At 40.9% G+C, this 17,421-nt stretch overlaps 1 protein-coding gene across 7 annotated transcripts in view; it reads left to right on the top strand.

The window, feature by feature from the left end:
• Positions 1-17,421, top strand: part of rps6ka3a (ribosomal protein S6 kinase a, polypeptide 3a) — a 110,608-nt gene that overhangs the window by 54,826 nt on the left and 38,361 nt on the right. For all 7 annotated transcript variants that reach the window (XM_080204076.1, XM_080204078.1, XM_080204075.1 and 4 more), the window contains 6 exons: positions 2,584-2,665; positions 8,340-8,420; positions 12,720-12,799; positions 14,556-14,662; positions 14,820-14,857; positions 16,363-16,505. In XM_080204076.1, coding sequence (XP_080060202.1) covers positions 2,584-2,665; positions 8,340-8,420; positions 12,720-12,799; positions 14,556-14,662; positions 14,820-14,857; positions 16,363-16,505 — 531 coding nt within the window. The remainder of the gene's footprint in view (positions 1-2,583; positions 2,666-8,339; positions 8,421-12,719; positions 12,800-14,555; positions 14,663-14,819; positions 14,858-16,362; positions 16,506-17,421) is intronic.

Genomic DNA, 17,421 nt, shown 5'->3' with positions numbered 1-17,421 from the left:
GGAAAATCCCATGGCTTTTTATACATTTGTGAAGAGCAAGAGGGTAGCCAGGGAGAGGGTTGGTCCACTGAAGGACAAGGTCATGGAGCCAGAGGAAATGGTTGAGGTATTAAATGAGTGATTTGCGTCAGTATTCACCAAAGTGAAGGATTTGGTGGATGATAAGCCTGGGAAAGGATGTGTAGATAGTTTGAGTCATGTTGAGATCAAAAAGGAGGAGGTATTGAGGTTCTTGAGAAACATCAAGGTAGACAAGTCCCCAGGACCTGATGGGATATACCCCAGAATACTGAGAGAGGCAAAGGAGGAAATTACTGGGGCCTTGAGAGAAATCTTTGTATCCTCATTGGCTACAGAGGGGGTCCCAGAGGATTGGCGAATAGCCAATGTTGTCCCTCTATTTAAGAAGGGTAGCAAAAATAACCCAGGTAATTATAGGCCAGTGAGCCTTACATCAATGGTAGGGAAATTATTGGAGAGGATTCTTCAAGACAGGATTTATTCCCACTTGGAAATAAGTGGATGTATTAATGAGAAGCAACATGCTTTTGTGAAGGGGAGGTCGTGTCTCACAAACTTGATCAAGTTTTTTGAGGAAGTGACAAAGATGATTGAGGGTAGGGCAGTGGATGTTGTCTTCATGGACTTCAGTAAGGCCTTTGATAAGGTCCCTCATGGCAGACTGGTGCAGAAGATGTAGTTGCATGGGATCAGAGATGAGCTGGCAAGGTGGATACAAAACTGGCTTGGTCAAAAGACAGAGGGTAGCAGTGGAAGGGTGTGTTTCTGAATGAGAGCTGTGACAAGTGGCATTCCTCAGGGATCAGTGCTGGAACCTTTGCTGTTTGTAATATATATAAATGATTCGGAGGAAAATGTAACTCGTTTGATTAGTAAGTTTGTGGACGACACAAAGGATGGTGGATTTGCGGATAGCGGTGAGGATACAGCAGGATATAGATCAGTTGGAGGCTTGGGCGGAGAGATGGTAGACGGAGTTTAATCTGGACAAATGTGAGATAATGCATTTTGGAAGGCCTGATACAGATAGGAAAGATACAGTAAATGGCAGAACCCTTAAGAGGGTTGATAGGCAAAGGTATCTGGGTGTACAGGTACACAGGTCACCGAAAGTGGCAATGCCGGTGAAAAAGGTAGTCAGGAGGGCATGTGGCATGCTTGCCTTCATTGGCCGGGGCATTGAATTTAAAAATTGGGAGCTTTATAGAAGCTTAGTTAGGCTGCACTTGGGATATAGTGTTCAATTCTGGTCGCCACACTACCAGAAGGATGTGGAAGCTTTGGAGAGGATACAGAAAAGATTCACCAGGATGTTGCCTGGTATGGAGCGCATTAGCTATGAGGAAAGGTTGGAGAAACTTGTTTGTTCTCACTGGAAAGACAGAGGTTGAGGGGCAGCCTGATAGAAGCCTACAAGATTGAGAGGCATGGATAGTCGGAAGCTTTTTCCCAGGATGGAAGAGTTAATTACTAGGCGGCATAGGTTTAAGGTGCGAGGGGCAAGGTTTAAAGGAGATGTACGAGGCAGATTTTTTACACGGAGAGCAGTGGTGCCTGGAACTCATTGTCGAGGAGGTAGTGGAAGCTGATACACTAATGGCTTTTAAGGGGCATCTTGACAAATATATGAATAGGATGGGCATAGGGGGATATTGTCCCTGGAAGGGTAGGGGGTTTTAATTCGGTTGGGTAGTATGGTTGATGCAGGCATGGAGGGCTGAAGGGCCTGTTCCTGTGCTGTAATTTTCTTTGTTCTTTGACTGCAACAGTTCTATCAAAGCTGAATGCAACTGAAATCTTAAGTAATACCAAAGCTAGAAAACTCATGAACTCCACCTTTAGGTGACTCAGCTGTACATAGTTTTTGTATGTTTCTGGTCGTTGGTAGAAGGCATTCAGTGCAGCTTGTTGGGCATATGTAAGTACTGTCGTTTTCAGTGAGGCAGTTGTTCTAGGGATTTATATGCTTCTCATGAACTAGTCTCGACAATCCATTTCTTTATTACCAGCATTATTCCTGTACCAGTTGTATGTTTAATGTATTTGTTCTCTTAGCATCGTGCATCCTGTTTTAGTGGTTCACCCTTGCAGGAATTACATCAGGAGAGGATGACAAAAGTTATTGCTCATACTTATGATTCAGTCAAGCTCAAGTATCTATTACTTGGGTCCCCAGAAGTGTCCCTTAGAGCTCTGCAATCATCCAAAAGTTGTGTGCAAGTTGATTCGTTTAACTTATTGCATATGCGGGACCTCTCACATTTTAAGGGGTCCAACCACTTAAATAAATCACCCGTACTCTGAAAAGAGGTTGGTCCCAAATTCTGGAATGTCTCCCCCCCCCTTAAAAAAGAACCTTTACCTCATCCTGCCAGACCTTATTTAAAGCCTACCTCTTTGACCAAGCCTTTAGTTACTCCTCCTGGTAGCTCTTCCTTTGGCACTGTGCTGATTTTGATCATATTTCTTTGCAACTCCACAGGATGTCTTTTGTATGTTAAAGGTACTGTAAATGCAGATTGTTACATGAAATGTATTTTTTTTGCCTGTCACTGGATTTAGGTCTTTCTGGTTAAGAAAACCCATGGTTCTGATGCTGGGCAACTATATGCTATGAAGGTGCTTAAAAAGGCGACATTAAAAGGTATTTAATACAGGTTTTTCTCGAGTTTGCATTTATAGTGAATAACCTTATTGTACAGCACTACCCATTACACAATGCTTTTGATTCAATATTCTGATGTGACCCCATTCTGCTTTGAATAAACCAAATTTTTATTCCACCTACTTGTATTATTTGCAATTCTGATTTTATGGATATGCCTGCGCATTTCATTAAAGTTGAATTACTGCCAGTAGATGAATTGCGGAAGTCACATGCATTTAAACTGAAGTATAATTTATTGATAAGGTGTGAATCATTTTGGTCTTTTAGTCTGTCTTTGTATAAAGTACCATCTTAGGCTTCAAGCTCACCTTGAACCCCCATAGCTTCCACGTATGAACTCGCACAGGGTAAATTGTACCTGATTACTATCAGAGTGTATTAAAGAAAATGACAGCCTCATCCAGATGCTTTTCCCTGAACAAGACTTCATTAGTAAATTATTTTTTAATCTGTAGAGGATATGCCAGTAATGCGTTATTACTCTGGTTACTGGCCCCCATGTTGGACTCAACTCAATAGCAAAGTGAAGAATATCGAAAAGAAAATGGAAAATGTTGTAACATTCTAAAACAACTGTAGCAAAGTAGTTTCTAGAGATTTTTATTGTGTATTTTGTCTTCATTTTTGAATTTTTTATGTCTCTTCCCCCTTCTCCCAGTGGAAAAAATGAACAGAGGTGTTGGAGGGGAAAAAGACATAATTGTCGGCGTTGAGAGTAACCTACTACAAGTAGGTGAGAAATGCAGTTAGATGGTAAAGTAATGAATGGGCGATGGAATAAATTAGGGGAAGGGAGAATTCAAATGCAGACTAGGTATGTTCCTTTTAAAGGGGAAGATAGATACGTTAATTTTGGATGTTCTGACACAGGAAATAAAAGTGAAAATAAACAGGAGAAGAAGGCTTTACGACAAATGTCAAGAGCAACATTCCATTAATAACAGGAGGAATTTGGAAACTGCAGGAGGAGAATTGAAGAGATTTTGAATAAAGATTAGTGGGCAGCATTAAATTGAATCCTAACACATTTTATAAACATGTAAGGTTACACTAGCCAAGGAAAATGGTGTTCCTGTTATAGATGTAAATGGAAATCTTCGCATTGAATTGAGGAACTGGCTAAGCTGTTACGTGTACTTTGTATCTATCTTCAAAAATAAAACTGATGATCTGAAGGTTACAAGAGAAGGAAGGTTTGGTCAGGATAGCAATAGATAGAGAAAACTTTGTAAAAGATGAGCATCATTGAAATTTGGTAAGTCACTTGGTTCAGATTAAATGCATCCTCGGTTGCTGGAAGAAGCAAAAGTTGAAATCGCAAAGGCATTGATCACAATCTGAGGGTTCACTGGATACAAAGAGTAGTACTGGAAAGGTTGCAAATGTATCATGTTTCAAGAAAGGTAAGGGTGTTAAGCTGGGAAACTACAGGCTATCAGTAGTGGGGAAATTATTGGAAACCATACAGAATAAACTTTCATTTGCAAGGGAATGGGTTGATCAAGCGTGGATTTATTAAAGGCAAATCATGTCTGACTGACTTAATCGAATTCATTGAGGTAATGTCAGCTGCAATTAGACAATGCAGTCGATGTGGCATTTGGACTTCTGGACAGCATTTGACAGTGATACTAGAGGCTTGGCAAAATGGAAGTCCATGGAATGAAAGGGAAAAGGGCAGCATGGATACGTAATTAGTTTAGTAACAGGAAACAGAGCTTAATGGTGGTTGGGTGGTTTTCATACTGAGGTGACTTGCATTGCTGTTCCCCAGTGGTCAGTTATTTTTGAATTTTTTAAATGACCTAAATTTGTATTGTCGGGAGCAGCATTATAAAGTTTGGGTACTATTTGTTTAGCATATCTTCATACGTACTTTTTTTCCCCAACTGCATTAGGAACTCACCTGTGACCAACCCAGAATTTCTGGTCCAGTGGTATGGACACTACTATCATGCCACATAGCCTCCATTAAATGTTATGAAACTTGATGTACTGATGAGGATAGTTGGAGTCATCTGGATGGCATACAGAATGGTGAAATGGGAAAAAAACCTGACAGATTGAGTTCAGTGTAGAGAAGTGTGAAGCCTTTGGCAGAATTAACATGAATAGGAAGAATATTATAAACGTCATGATTTTGTAAATGTGGATGAGTGGAGCTGTTATGCAAATATCTGAATCTTTAAAGTAAGTTGACTGTGTGTTTTAAAAGAGGATAGAAAATTCGAGGTAAAGGGTTTTGATAAAGCAGAAGAAAAAAGCTGCTCCTTTTGACAGTGTGTCAATAATCAGAGGTCCTAGATTTAACATAATTGACAAAAGATTCAAAAGGAAGATGAGGAGAGTTGTCTTCATTAAGTTGTTGGGATCTGACTTGCCCTAACCTGGAAAGCTGATGCCGTTCTAAATAGGGAGAGAATTCAGAAATTGAAAGCGCAAAGGGACATGGGAGCACTAGTTCAGGATTCTCTTAAGGTTAACTTGCAGGTTGAGTTGGTGGTTAGGAAGGCAAATACAATGTTAGCATTCATTTTGAGAGGACTAGAATACAAAAGCAGAAATGTATTGCTGAGGCTTTTTAAAGCTCTAGTCAGACCGCATTTGGAAAACTGCAAGCAATTTTGAGCCCCCCATCAAAAAAATAGGATGTGCTGGCCTTTGAAAGGGTCCAGATGAGGTTTACAAGAATGATCTTGGGATCATTCAGTTGATAAGGAGGATGTGCTGGATATTCTTGAGGGATTGAAGATAGATAAGTCCCCTGGTCCGGATGGGATTTACCCTAGGATTCTCTGGGAGGCAAGAGAAGTGATTGCAGAGCCTCTGGCTCTGATCTTCAGGTCGTCGTTGGCCTCTGGTATAGTACCGGAAGATTGGAGGTTAGCGAATGTTGTCCCATTGTTTAAGAAGGGGAACAGAGACTTCCCCGGGAATTATTGACCGGTGAGTCTCACTTCTGTTGCGGGCAAGGTTTTAGAAAAAATTATTAGGGATAGGATTTATAGTTATTTGGAGAGTAATGAATTGATTGGAGATAGCATGGTTTTGTAGCGGGTAGGTCGTGCCTTACTAACCTTATTGAGTTTTTTGAAAAAGTGACCAAAGAGGTGGATGGGGGTAAGGCAGTTGACGTGGTATATATGGATTTTAGTAAGGCGTTTGATAAGGTTCACCATGGTAGGCTTCTGCAGAAAATGCAGATGTATGGGATTGAGGGTAATCTAGGAAATTGGATCAGGAATTGGCTAGCAGATAGGAGACAGAGGGTGGTGGTTGATGGTAAATATTCGTCATGGAGTTCGGTTACGAGTGGTGTGCCTCAGGGATCTGTTTTGGGGCCGCTGCTGTTTGTAATTTTTATTAATGATCTGGATGAGGGTATAGTTGCGTGGATTAGTAAATTTGCTGATGACACCAAAGTCGGAGGTGTGGTAGATTGTGAGGAAGGGTGTCATAGTTTGCAGGAAGACTTGGACAGGTTGCAGAGCTGGGCCGCGAGGTGGCGGATGGAGTTTAATGCGGAGAAGTGTGAGGTAATTCACTTTGGTAGGAATAACAGATGTGTTGAGTATAGGGCTAACGGGAGGACTTTGAATAGTGTGGATGAACAGAGGGATCTAGGTGTATGTGTACATAGATCCCTGAAAGTTGGGAATCAAGTAGATAGGGTTGTTAAGAAGGCATACAGTGTCTTGGCGTTTATTGGTAGGGGGATTGAATTTAGGAGTCGCAGCGTCATGTTGCAACTGTACACAACTCTGGTGCGGCCGCACTTGGAGTACTGTGTGCAGTTCTGGTCCCCATGTTACAGGAAGGATGTGGAGGCTTTGGAGAGGGTGCAGAGGAGGTTTACCAGGATGTTGCCTGGTATGGAGGGGAGGTCCTATGAGGAGAGACTGAGGGATTTGGGGTTGTTTTCGCTGGAAAGAAGGCGGCTCAGAGGGGATCTTATTGAAACATATAAGATGATTAGAGGTTTAGATAGGGTGGACAGTGATAGCCTTTTTCCTCGGATGGAGAAAGCTAGCACGAGGGGGCATGGCTTTAAATTAAGGGGGGGTAGTTATAGGACGGATGTCAGGGGTAGGTTCTTTACCCAGAGGGTGGTGAGGGATTGGAATGCCCTGCCTGCTGCGGTTGTAAATGCGCCTAGTTTGGGGGCGTTTAAGAGATCCGTGGATAGGTTTATGGACGAAAAGGGATTGGTTTAGGTTAGAGGGTCATTGTTTTTTTTAACTGGTCGGCGCAACATCGTGGGCCGAAGGGCCTGTTCTGCGCTGTAATGTTCCATGTTCTAATGAAAGGCTTAATGTATGAGGAGCATCTGAGGATTCTGGGTCTATATTTGGTGGAGCTTAGAAGGACGAGGGGGATCTAATTCAAATTTACAGAATACTGAAACACCTAGATAGATGTGGGGAAGATGTTTCCATTAATAGGTGAGACTAGGATCCGAGGGCACAGCCTTGGAGTAAAGGGACGACCCGTTAGAACCGAGATGAAGGCATTTCTTCAGCCAGAGGGTAGGGAATTTGTGGAGTTCGTTGCTACATAAAGCTGTGTATTTATGACAAAGATAGATACTTGATTGGTAAGGAGATCAAAGGTTATGGAGAAAAGGTGAGAGAATGGGGTTGTAAAACACATCAGGCATGATCTAATGGCAGAGCAGACTCAATGGCCTGATGGCCTAATTCTGCTCCTATATCTTATGGTCTTATAATTCGTAAGTATTTTAAAAGGGAGTTAGACTGGTAGAATGCTCTACACTTCGATCTTTCAAAAAGCCAGCATGTATGTCAGAGTGACTCCTTCCTACTTTCAGTGACTCCATGAGTTTAGATTAAGGACGAGTAATCTGCTCAGTGGGTCATTAATAAATAGGCTACAGTTTGGTTTAGTTGGGATTGAGTTATGCAAACTCTTGAGTTGTGTGACCAACACGATTATGAAATCTGACGCTAGTTATGATATAGCAGAACTCTTGATCGTTTTGAATAAATTTGTCATTTATTAAATTCTGGAATTTATGCTATGTATTGTTGCAAGTTCACATGAGTAATTTAAATGTCCAGTAATCCATCATTAAATTAAATACCTCAAATATTAGCTGTGGGTATACTCACTCCAAGCTATTGGATTGTTCAAGTACTTCAAGCATCTTGCCACTCAGCAGTTCAGGACAGTTTCTGCACCATCAGGCAAATTTCTGTTTATGCTCAATTTTGTAAGACATGTTAATATAGAGACTCCATGATCTTTCCTTGTCTCATACTTCCACTTCACATAATCTGCAGTTTCTACATAAAGTAAGAAGCCTTAACCGTGGCTGCACGTAGAAGATTATGCAGTGTTCTGATCCAGTTGTTTAAAATGTTAAAATGATTCAATTGAGTTGATAAGTTATTTCCACTGCTGGTGAGTAAAGAACAAGATAGTATGATTTTGACATTGAAATACCAAAAGGAGGAATGAAATCGGGAAACACTTTTCATGCAAGGGAGCAAAATTCTTTCTCTTCACCTGCCACCATTTCTCCTATTTAGTGATATCAGTAGTTGTTTGACGTGTATGTTTCGTGTTACCGCCAACTTTACAAATTTTATAAATGCGTTTGTGAGCATGTTTATTTTACCTTTCATTCCAGTAAGAGACCGAGTTCGAACTAAAATGGAACGGGACATATTAGTTGAAGTGAATCATCCATTCATCGTCAAGTTACACTATGGTGAGTTTTTTCTAAAGAAATCATTGTAGAGAGATCAAATATAAATTGCAATAATCTTTGTAGATATTGATGAGTCAATTCATTATTGATTTGTGTAGCAGTTATACAAAGAACAACACTGCACAGGAAACAGGCCCTTCGGCCCAACAAGCCCGTGCCACCATTTTAAAATCGAGTCCCCTCTCCATCCATGACCCTTGTCTATGCTTACGGCATTCCACATTGAGAGAAAACTAATTTAGGGACAATTTATTACACCAGTCAGCCAAAGAGCACATCTTTGGGGTGTGGGAGGAAACCGGGGCACCTGAAGAAAACCCATGCAAGCACAGGGAGAATGCGCAAACTCACACAGACACTGGCCCAAATCCATGCCACTGCACAGCAAACAGTGATAGTCACTGAACTGTCATGTTGCCCAGCATCTGGTCCAGTTTAAGCGTACACTAACGACATGAAGCACTAGGCTACTCTCGAAACATCCAAGAGCAGCCCTCGTACGACCCATCGCGTGTACGCCCCTTGTTGGACAACAAGGTGGACCGAAGCACCTGTGGATTAAAAGAGGAAAACATCATAATATGCACATCCTTATACAAACATTTAAGGGAATCCCCAGAAGCTCAAAAGTAAAACAAGTGAGCCAGAAAATATGTTGGTAGGTCCATAGGAATCATTTATGTGTGACATCTTTAGAGCAAGAGCTTTTGGAATATATGGAGGTGGTGTGTGTGCTTGTTTCAATTGCTATTGTTTGACACATCTTGGTCTGTTAGTCTGAAATATTAGCTATGGCTTCGTTGATAGCATTCTTGCCTTTTATTCAGAAAATTGTGATTTCATGTCCTATCTTGGGACTTCAGCACTGAGGGACTGCTGCTTTGTTGGAGGTGCTATCTTCAGTTGAGGTGGTATATTGTGACCCCTTATGTCATCTCAGATGGACGTAGCTGGTGGAACGCCCCTAATTTGGTTTCTTATCTATTTACTTGTAACCAGAAAATTGTCTACAGTACCTTCTCATCCCATTCTTGCTCTTACCTCTTGAGTTCTCCAAAGATCTATTCTTCGCTCCCTTCTGTTTCCCGTCTACATTGGTGATATCGTCTGTAAGCATGTCAGGTTCCTTGCATATGCAGACAACATGTGGAGATGCTGGCATTGGACTGGGGTAAACACAGTAAGAAGTCTCAACACCAAGTTAAAGTCCAACCAATATTTCATTGTAAACTCACAAGCTTTCGGGGTTTGCCCCTTCATCAGGTGAATGGAGTGTTCTGGCCTCAGACAGAGCATATAAACAGCACACAGTTTACAGATTACTCATTAGAATGCGAGTCTTTACAACTCACCTGCGATTCAAGTCTTAAAGATGCAGACAATAGAAGAGTGGAAAGAGCTCTTTCCACTCATATTCTAATGAATAATCTGTAAACTGCGTGTGCTGTTATATGCTCTGTCTGAGGCCAGAACACTCCATTCACCTGACGAAGGGGCAAACCCCGAAAGCTTGTGAGTTTAAATTGAAATAAATTGGTTGAACTTTAACTTGGTGTTGTGAGACTTCTTACTGTACAGAAAACGGTCAGCTCTATCTCCTCCACCATCTTCTTGAACTGTCTGAGTTGTTACACGACATATCTTGGATGAGCATAAGTTTCCTCCAACTAAAAATTGAAAACACTGAAGCCTTTGCCGACGGTCTACACGCACATGCTCCATTCCCTGTAATTTTTAAGTTGAGCATTTTTGGTCCTTTTCTTGTTGACCTCTAGTTCCCACCATGCATCTGCACCAATACCAAGATGGTCTACTTCCACCTGTAATGTCATAGAACATAGAACATAGAACATTACAGCGCAGAACAGGCCCTTCGGCCCACGATGTTGCGCCGACCAGTTACAAAAACAATGACCCACTAGCCTATACCAATCCCTTTTCGTCCATAAACCTATCCAGAGATCTCTTAAACGCCCCCAAACTAGACGCATTTACAACTGCAGCAGGCAGGGCATTCCAATCCCTCACCACCCGCATTGAACTCTAATGCTCCCTTAACTCATTTGTGTAATTGGAACTCTTATCCATGCCTTTGTTATATTTAGCCTTGAGTATTCCAGTTTTCTCCCGGTTGGTTTCTTACCTTCTACTTTACGTAAACTTGTGCTCATCCAAAACTTTGCTGCCTCGTTCCAAGTCTCATTTGTTTGCATCCCATGCTTGCTTACTTCTGTTGAATCGCTGTTCAATGACACTTCAATTTTAAAATTCCATCTGTTGCAAAGCTCCCCTGCCCCTGAAGCCTTTCTTGCCCAAATTGTCCTTCAGTTCTACACCCCTTTGAGATCTTTGTGCTTCTCCAATTCTGGCCTCTTGTGCGTCCCTGATTTTAATCACTTTGTTTAATCCCACTTACCTGATGAAGGAGCAGAGCTTTGGAAACTAGTGGCTTGTGCTACCAAATAAACCTGATGGACTTTAACCTGTTGTTGTGAGACTTCTTACTGTGTTTAATCACTTTAACCGTTGTTGACTCTGCTTAGGCTGCTGAGGCCCTAAATTCTGGAAATTCATTTCCTAAACCACTGCCTCTCTTGGTTCTCTCTCCTCTTAAGATGCTCTTTAAAGCTTACCTCTGTAACTATACCATTGATCATCTTCCCAGATTTTTCTTTACAGCTCATTGTCATAAAATGTAAAATATGATTTTATTCATATCCCTCACTAAATGCCTTTTACTACATTGCACTAAATACATTTTAATAATGTATCTAAAGAATGGTGGCTATCATTTGTTTGCTGTTGGCTACAAAATTCAGGCTATTTTTGGTGAAATCTTGCAGCTTTGTTTCCTGAATGGCTATAATGATGCACCTTAGTACGCAATTAATAGTAAAGTGTGTTGGGACATTCTGAGATTGTGAAAGGAGCTTTAAAAATGCATGTCCTTTTTACAAAGAGCTGGAGGTGGAAATGGTATATTCATACATGTCTGTGCAGAAACTGAACTTGTTGCTTGTTAGAAATCGATTAACTGTTTCAGACTGAGCAAGTATCTTGTTCAAAATGGATGTGTCTTTAAACTTGAAATATTGCCATCTACATTGGGTTGTGAGTAAGTGCATCACATGATTTATAATGGAGCCCAACAAGTGGATGGCCTGCTTTCCAATTAACAGAAAAGCTTTGTGTATAAGATTGTGTTGGCAAGCAGAGGTGCCAGACCAGTTTTGTTTTTGTTTTATTAAAGTTTCTATTTTAAACTCTCGGGGTAAAGTTGCTCACACTAAGTTGCAAATTGGCCATTAGTTGAAGTCAACAAACAGAAAATGGGGTTCAATACAAAGTAAGCTGTCAGTTCATGGAGCCCTGTTGGTGTTGCTGGTATATTGTATAACAATAAAGAGTAGCATCTTTATTTGAAGAACTGAAGAGAAATAGTGGTGTATGACTGTTCACTTGCCAACAGCGTTGGTTTAGACAGAGCCTTGTTCTGGTGGTGTATATTACCCTATGAAGAGAAGGAAATGCTGAAGTACTATGACTCATTCTAGTAATTGATGTACAGTCCAAGGATTCTCTGATACTATTCCTAGGTGTCATGATTCACCTAGATAATGGGCACAAAAATGTACTCTGAATAGTAGGGGATGTTTATTGGAATGACAAGTGATATTGAATCTGAGAAAATATTGAGGGTAGGAACAATAAAGATGTGACTGTAAGCTAACTTGATAAAAACAAAAAGCATACAAGAAATGGCATCTGGCAGGTTTGCAAAACTGAATTATTCTAAACTTCAAGCTTATTCTGCGGGTTTACAATTACTATCTGTTGTGGTGAAACTTAAAATGAGACCCAGACTGAGGTGTGACTTGTTCACAAGTGGTAACTAAAGAGTGTGAAAATTCATAGAATAGAATAAGGAGGCCATTTGGCCCGTCAAATCTGCACCGATCAAAGCCCCACCCAGATCCTGTCCCCACAACCCCATGCGTTTACCCTAGCTAATCCTGCTGACACTAAGGGGCAATTTAACATAGCCAATCCACCTAACCTGCATATCTTTGGACTGTGGGAGGAAACCCATGCAGACATGGGAAGAATGTGCAAACTCCACACTGACCCAAGCCAGGAATCAAATCTGAGTCCTGGCATTGAGGCAGCAGTGCTAACCACTGACACCATGCCACCCAAATTATTATATGAAGTACTCTGAACCTATTCTAGTTTATTATCAAAATAATTTTTATTGATGTCTCCTTTAATTCATGCCCATAAGTAACTCTCTTTTTAAAGCTTTTCAGACTGAAGGGAAACTTTACCTTCTATTGGATTTTCTCAGGGGAGGAGACTTGTTTACGCGGCTATCCAAAGAGGTAAGGAACTTCGATGTGCAGTGTATTTTAATACAAAATAATTGTATATGGAGTAGAAACTGATCAAAAGGATAATGTGTATATTATGCTGTGAAACATGTTGAGGGTGATCTTACCATTGCCAGCTGATAGGTGGGTGAACCAGTATGAGAGAGCTGACAAATCAGGTTCACGCCTGATTTCTCACTTCTCGCAATCTTATTGCACCAGATATCCAGTGCCGATACATATTATTTTAAATGTATTTTCATTCTAATTTTAATGTAATTAGCGAACCTGGGACGGAATTGTTCGGAATTGTTTGCCTCTGAGGCCTTGCCAGGGAAGGTTCTCTCTGGCAGGGATCAAGTATGGTTCCCCGGTCAACGGGGACCAGACATGATGGCCTTGTTGGTAGAACCAGAGGTCATTTGAGGCCTGCTGGGACACCCTGGCACTGCCCAAAATACTAGCATTTTTAGGGCAAACTGTCTTTTAGGCTACCTTGCTGAGAAAGTTGAAGTGGAGCGTACGATTCACTGTCTATGACAGTAAGGCATTCCAGCACCAATCCCAGTCTGAAATATTCACTTTGACACTACCAAAACTAGGCACTGTCAAGGGGGTGGGGACACACCAGGGGCAGGCTGTTCTGTTGGGGTGGGGGGCACACTGCTGCCACTCTGCAACAGTAATCGGGAGGGTGGAGGGGTGTGCACTGCTGCACTGATGCATAACACATTAAATCAATATGGGACAGGTAATTTTACCCAGCTTTTTTTTCTTTGTCTGACATTTTCATACGTTCATATATTTAAGAGACAAACGAGCTGCTTTTGTATGGTGTAACTGTTAGCAGGTTGTCAACAGTTCCATGCCTCAGATCAACTTATCCTGCAAAACCTAAATGCACAAGTACCTTCCTTTCTCTGCTTTACTGCTCAAAGTCCAGTTAGGGCTATATTTCCAATATTTCTTCCTTGTTCTTCCCTCTGTCCTCACTGATCAAAAGATAAGTTGGTTTTGAGAGACAAGAAGGTACCGTGAAAATTCCGCAATGTGTAGCGCAATTGCCTACTCCATTAATGAGCTTCTCTCATGTAATTTGCTTAATCCAACTTGGCCGCTTGCCAGTAAATGATCCTCTACGTTTCACTGTGTAGTGGGGTTTAAACGTGTTCCTCCAAGTACTCTGATGGAAAGTGCAGGAGACCCTGCTATCTCTTCCCAATCTGGCCTATAATTGTCTTTAGTCCAAATTGTGTGTTAATCCTGAGAGCGCCAGTAAAAGTATTGTTTGATAACTAAGAATGTTTAATGTGTCCTTTCCAGCAATCCCACGTCCGAAGAAAATACTAATTTCTGTCTCTGTTTACCTTCTGTTGCAAAGTTTCTCATGAATTTTAATATTTTCTGCTGGCACTCATTCCTCCGTTTGCAAACCCTCAGACCTTTAGCCCTCAGCTTTTCCAATTATGGCCTACTTCGCACTTTTGTCTCCAGCTCTTTAAGACATTTAAGGGCTTTGGTTCTGATTGCCTGTTTGTTTCTGCACAATTACTTTGATATCTGCAGTTGGAAATAAATCTGTTGTTTAACAAGTTGTCATTTTTTAGTGAGTGAAGTTAATTATAGCAAAACTTAGATAAATCCTTAATAAGCTAAAGGTTTTTGTCCCAAACATTTCCATGTTTTTTATACTTGAATTTTGCATAGTATCAAACGGTTTGGGCTATATGAATCTATTTTAATGTGCAACGCAAATTATCTCCTCAAGGTCATGTTCACTGAAGAGGATGTGAAGTTTTACCTTGCAGAGTTGGCACTTGCTTTAGATCATCTACACAGTCTGGGAATTATCTACAGAGATCTGAAACCAGAAAAGTGAGTTGTTCAATCTGGGTTGAACCACTGAGCACTTGTAAATATAGCGCTGACCAAAATACATTATAAAAATTAAAATTTGTTTCCCCTATGGCTCTTATAGAAATCTAACTTGTCAGAATTGCTAACTTATTGAATTTTAATCGTTGTATTTCAGTATTTTGCTGGATGAAGAAGGTCATATTAAATTGACAGGTGGGTAAATTCATTTAATGTCGGTTTTAGCAGTTTTGCTTTGCTGCTCTTGTGGGACCAAAAGTACATTTTTCTTCTGCTTTGAGATCCTGAGGTGACTTCCAAATCCACCATTTTCCCCTGCCCCTCAACTTATGCTGCACATCTGGACCATCATTCCATGGCGATCCCTCCATCAGTGTGTCCTCTGATCTTCTACCAGTTTTGCTTTGCTGCCCTCTCACATCAGTATCCCTGGCCATCTGACATCCTAAGCATTCCCCCGCACCCCCCATCCCTCCACCACCCCTTTCATTATTGAAATTTCACGGGTCCTTGAGCGAGTGAATGTTAGCTCTAATCGTGAATAAGCTTCCAGTTTAAATTACCATTGCCCATTCCTTGACCATGCCTTCTCTTTGCCTTCATGACTACAAGCTTTCTCTTAAATTCAGCTTCCTGAACATCAAGACACGGTTTCTGCATTGGACTGCAATAATATAATTCAACTGTTGAGCCTCTGGTTTGCTGCTTGGTTGCGTAAATCCCAAAACTTTCCCAGCTAAGATTGTGATTGGCCTGCTGAATTTTCAATGTCAACTACAATTCGGTTTCTGGCTAGCAAATCGCTCTCCTGGGACCAAAAAGAGCATTTTTTTTTGCTTTGCAATCCTGGACGGATTTTCAACGTTGCCATTTTCCCCCTACCCCTTAACCTGTGCCGCACACTTGGACCTTCATTCTGTGGATATCGTTTCATCAGTGTGTCCTCTGATGCTCTACCTTTAAATAGCAACTGGACTGCAGTCACTTGCTAAACCTGTCTCCGAATATGAACAGCTTATTGATCCTCAATTCTACCCCACTGACTTCAACTTTACGCCACCATGTGAGCTGTCTGGATTCCTGTGATTGTCTCCTCTACCCCTATTTATTGCTACAATGTCTATTGCATATACATAGGATAGTATCCCTATCTCACTTCTTCAGCACTGTTTGACATTCCTTCTCTCTTGCTATCATCTCAGGTCTGACTGTCTATTGGATAAGACAACAGCTTCTCCTATATCTCTCTGCGTACTCGAGAACCCATCAAGGCATTGGTCACTGAGTCCTTACAAAAGCAGCTCTGACTGCTTCATCCTGTTCTATTGCAGAATCTCCTGTTCAGCATGCCTGTTGGGTGGTATTATTGCCAATCTCCTCATCAAACACTATCCTCTCAGTATTGATCCTGTAGATTCTGCCAGCAAATCAGCTATCAAGGTGCCTCCTTGCAACTCCCTCTGGAATGTTTGTTTACTTATGAACAGAGCTCTTATCATCCATAAACTTATTGTGGGTGTAAATGATTGCAAAACCATTCTGGTCTTTTCTCCCCTCAATCAGGTTTCTGATACTTTCCCCAATTTTAAGCCTCCTCTTTTGGCTATACTTTACAAATTCATTGAGCATCAAATAATTGTCATAAAGCAATTGTACCAGCATTGTCTGAGCATGAATTTTCAAATCTATTTTAAAAATAGATTTTGGATTGAGCAAAGAGTCCATCGATCATGAGAAGAAAGCCTATTCGTTCTGTGGTACAGTGGAGTACATGGCGCCAGAGGTAGTCAACCGAAGGGGTCACACTCAGAGTGCTGACTGGTGGTCGTTTGGAGTTCTCATGGTAAGCTTTTTTTTAACGTATCCCCATTTAGACTTTATTTTCTGTAAGGAAATAAATTCCTGTAAATTATTCACTGTTGTTTTCTCTCAAATATGGAATATATTTTGTTTCACTTCATTGTTTCACTTGATTTTCTTTGAGCTGATTTACAGTTCCAAGAAGTACTCAAAATTTAAGCTTATTTTCTGGGCAAATATTCTCCAATTAGTTCCTTTCCTTTCTGTCCAAAAGTTTGTCTGTCATTCTTTTTTTACATTTTATGCCTAAGTTTTAGTTGGTTTGTTTAGCGCCTTAACCTTTGCTAGAATTTTAAAATCGTACATGATATAGTTGTATAAAACACTGGTTTGATCACATCTTGAGGATAGCATTCGTTTATGGCACCCCATTAAGTGTGGTTGAGCTCAGGTTCACCGGAATGATACTGGGGCTTAGAGTTAAATTTTGAGGACATGGTGCATAAACTAGACTTGTAATTCCTTTGAGTGTAAAAAATTAATGGGTGAACCACTTGATTTATTAAAGAGGATTAAATGTAGATAAAGAGAAACTATTCCTTTGGAGATTGCACCCAGAACAGAAGCTAGACCTTTCCTGAGTGATGGTGTGAAATCTTTCACAGCAGGTTTGTGGAAACCTAAAACAATTTTCCCCAAAAAATTGAGGCATGGACAGTTGGAAATTTGAGAGGTTTTTAAGGGTAATGGGGATGTGGAATGGAGTTGATACAGTTCAGCAGTGTTGTAATAGAAAGACAGAACAGGTTTAAATGGTTGATAGCTGACACGTGTTGCTACACTTTGGCATATTGAAGATTCCATTGGGTACTGACAGTGTTTTAACCTGTCTATCCCAAGACTACTTGAGCTCTCCACTTAAATGTTCCAGTCTCCCTTGATTGCAGTACTTCCCTCTT

The sequence above is a fragment of the Carcharhinus amblyrhynchos genome, chromosome 15 (assembly GCF_965287045.1).
Source record: "Carcharhinus amblyrhynchos chromosome 15, sCarAmb.v2.hapA, whole genome shotgun sequence".
In the NCBI taxonomy this organism is placed as follows: domain Eukaryota; kingdom Metazoa; phylum Chordata; class Chondrichthyes; order Carcharhiniformes; family Carcharhinidae; genus Carcharhinus; species Carcharhinus amblyrhynchos.
Note: the sequence above shows the minus strand (reverse complement) of the source record. Positions and strands in the feature narration are given on the sequence as shown.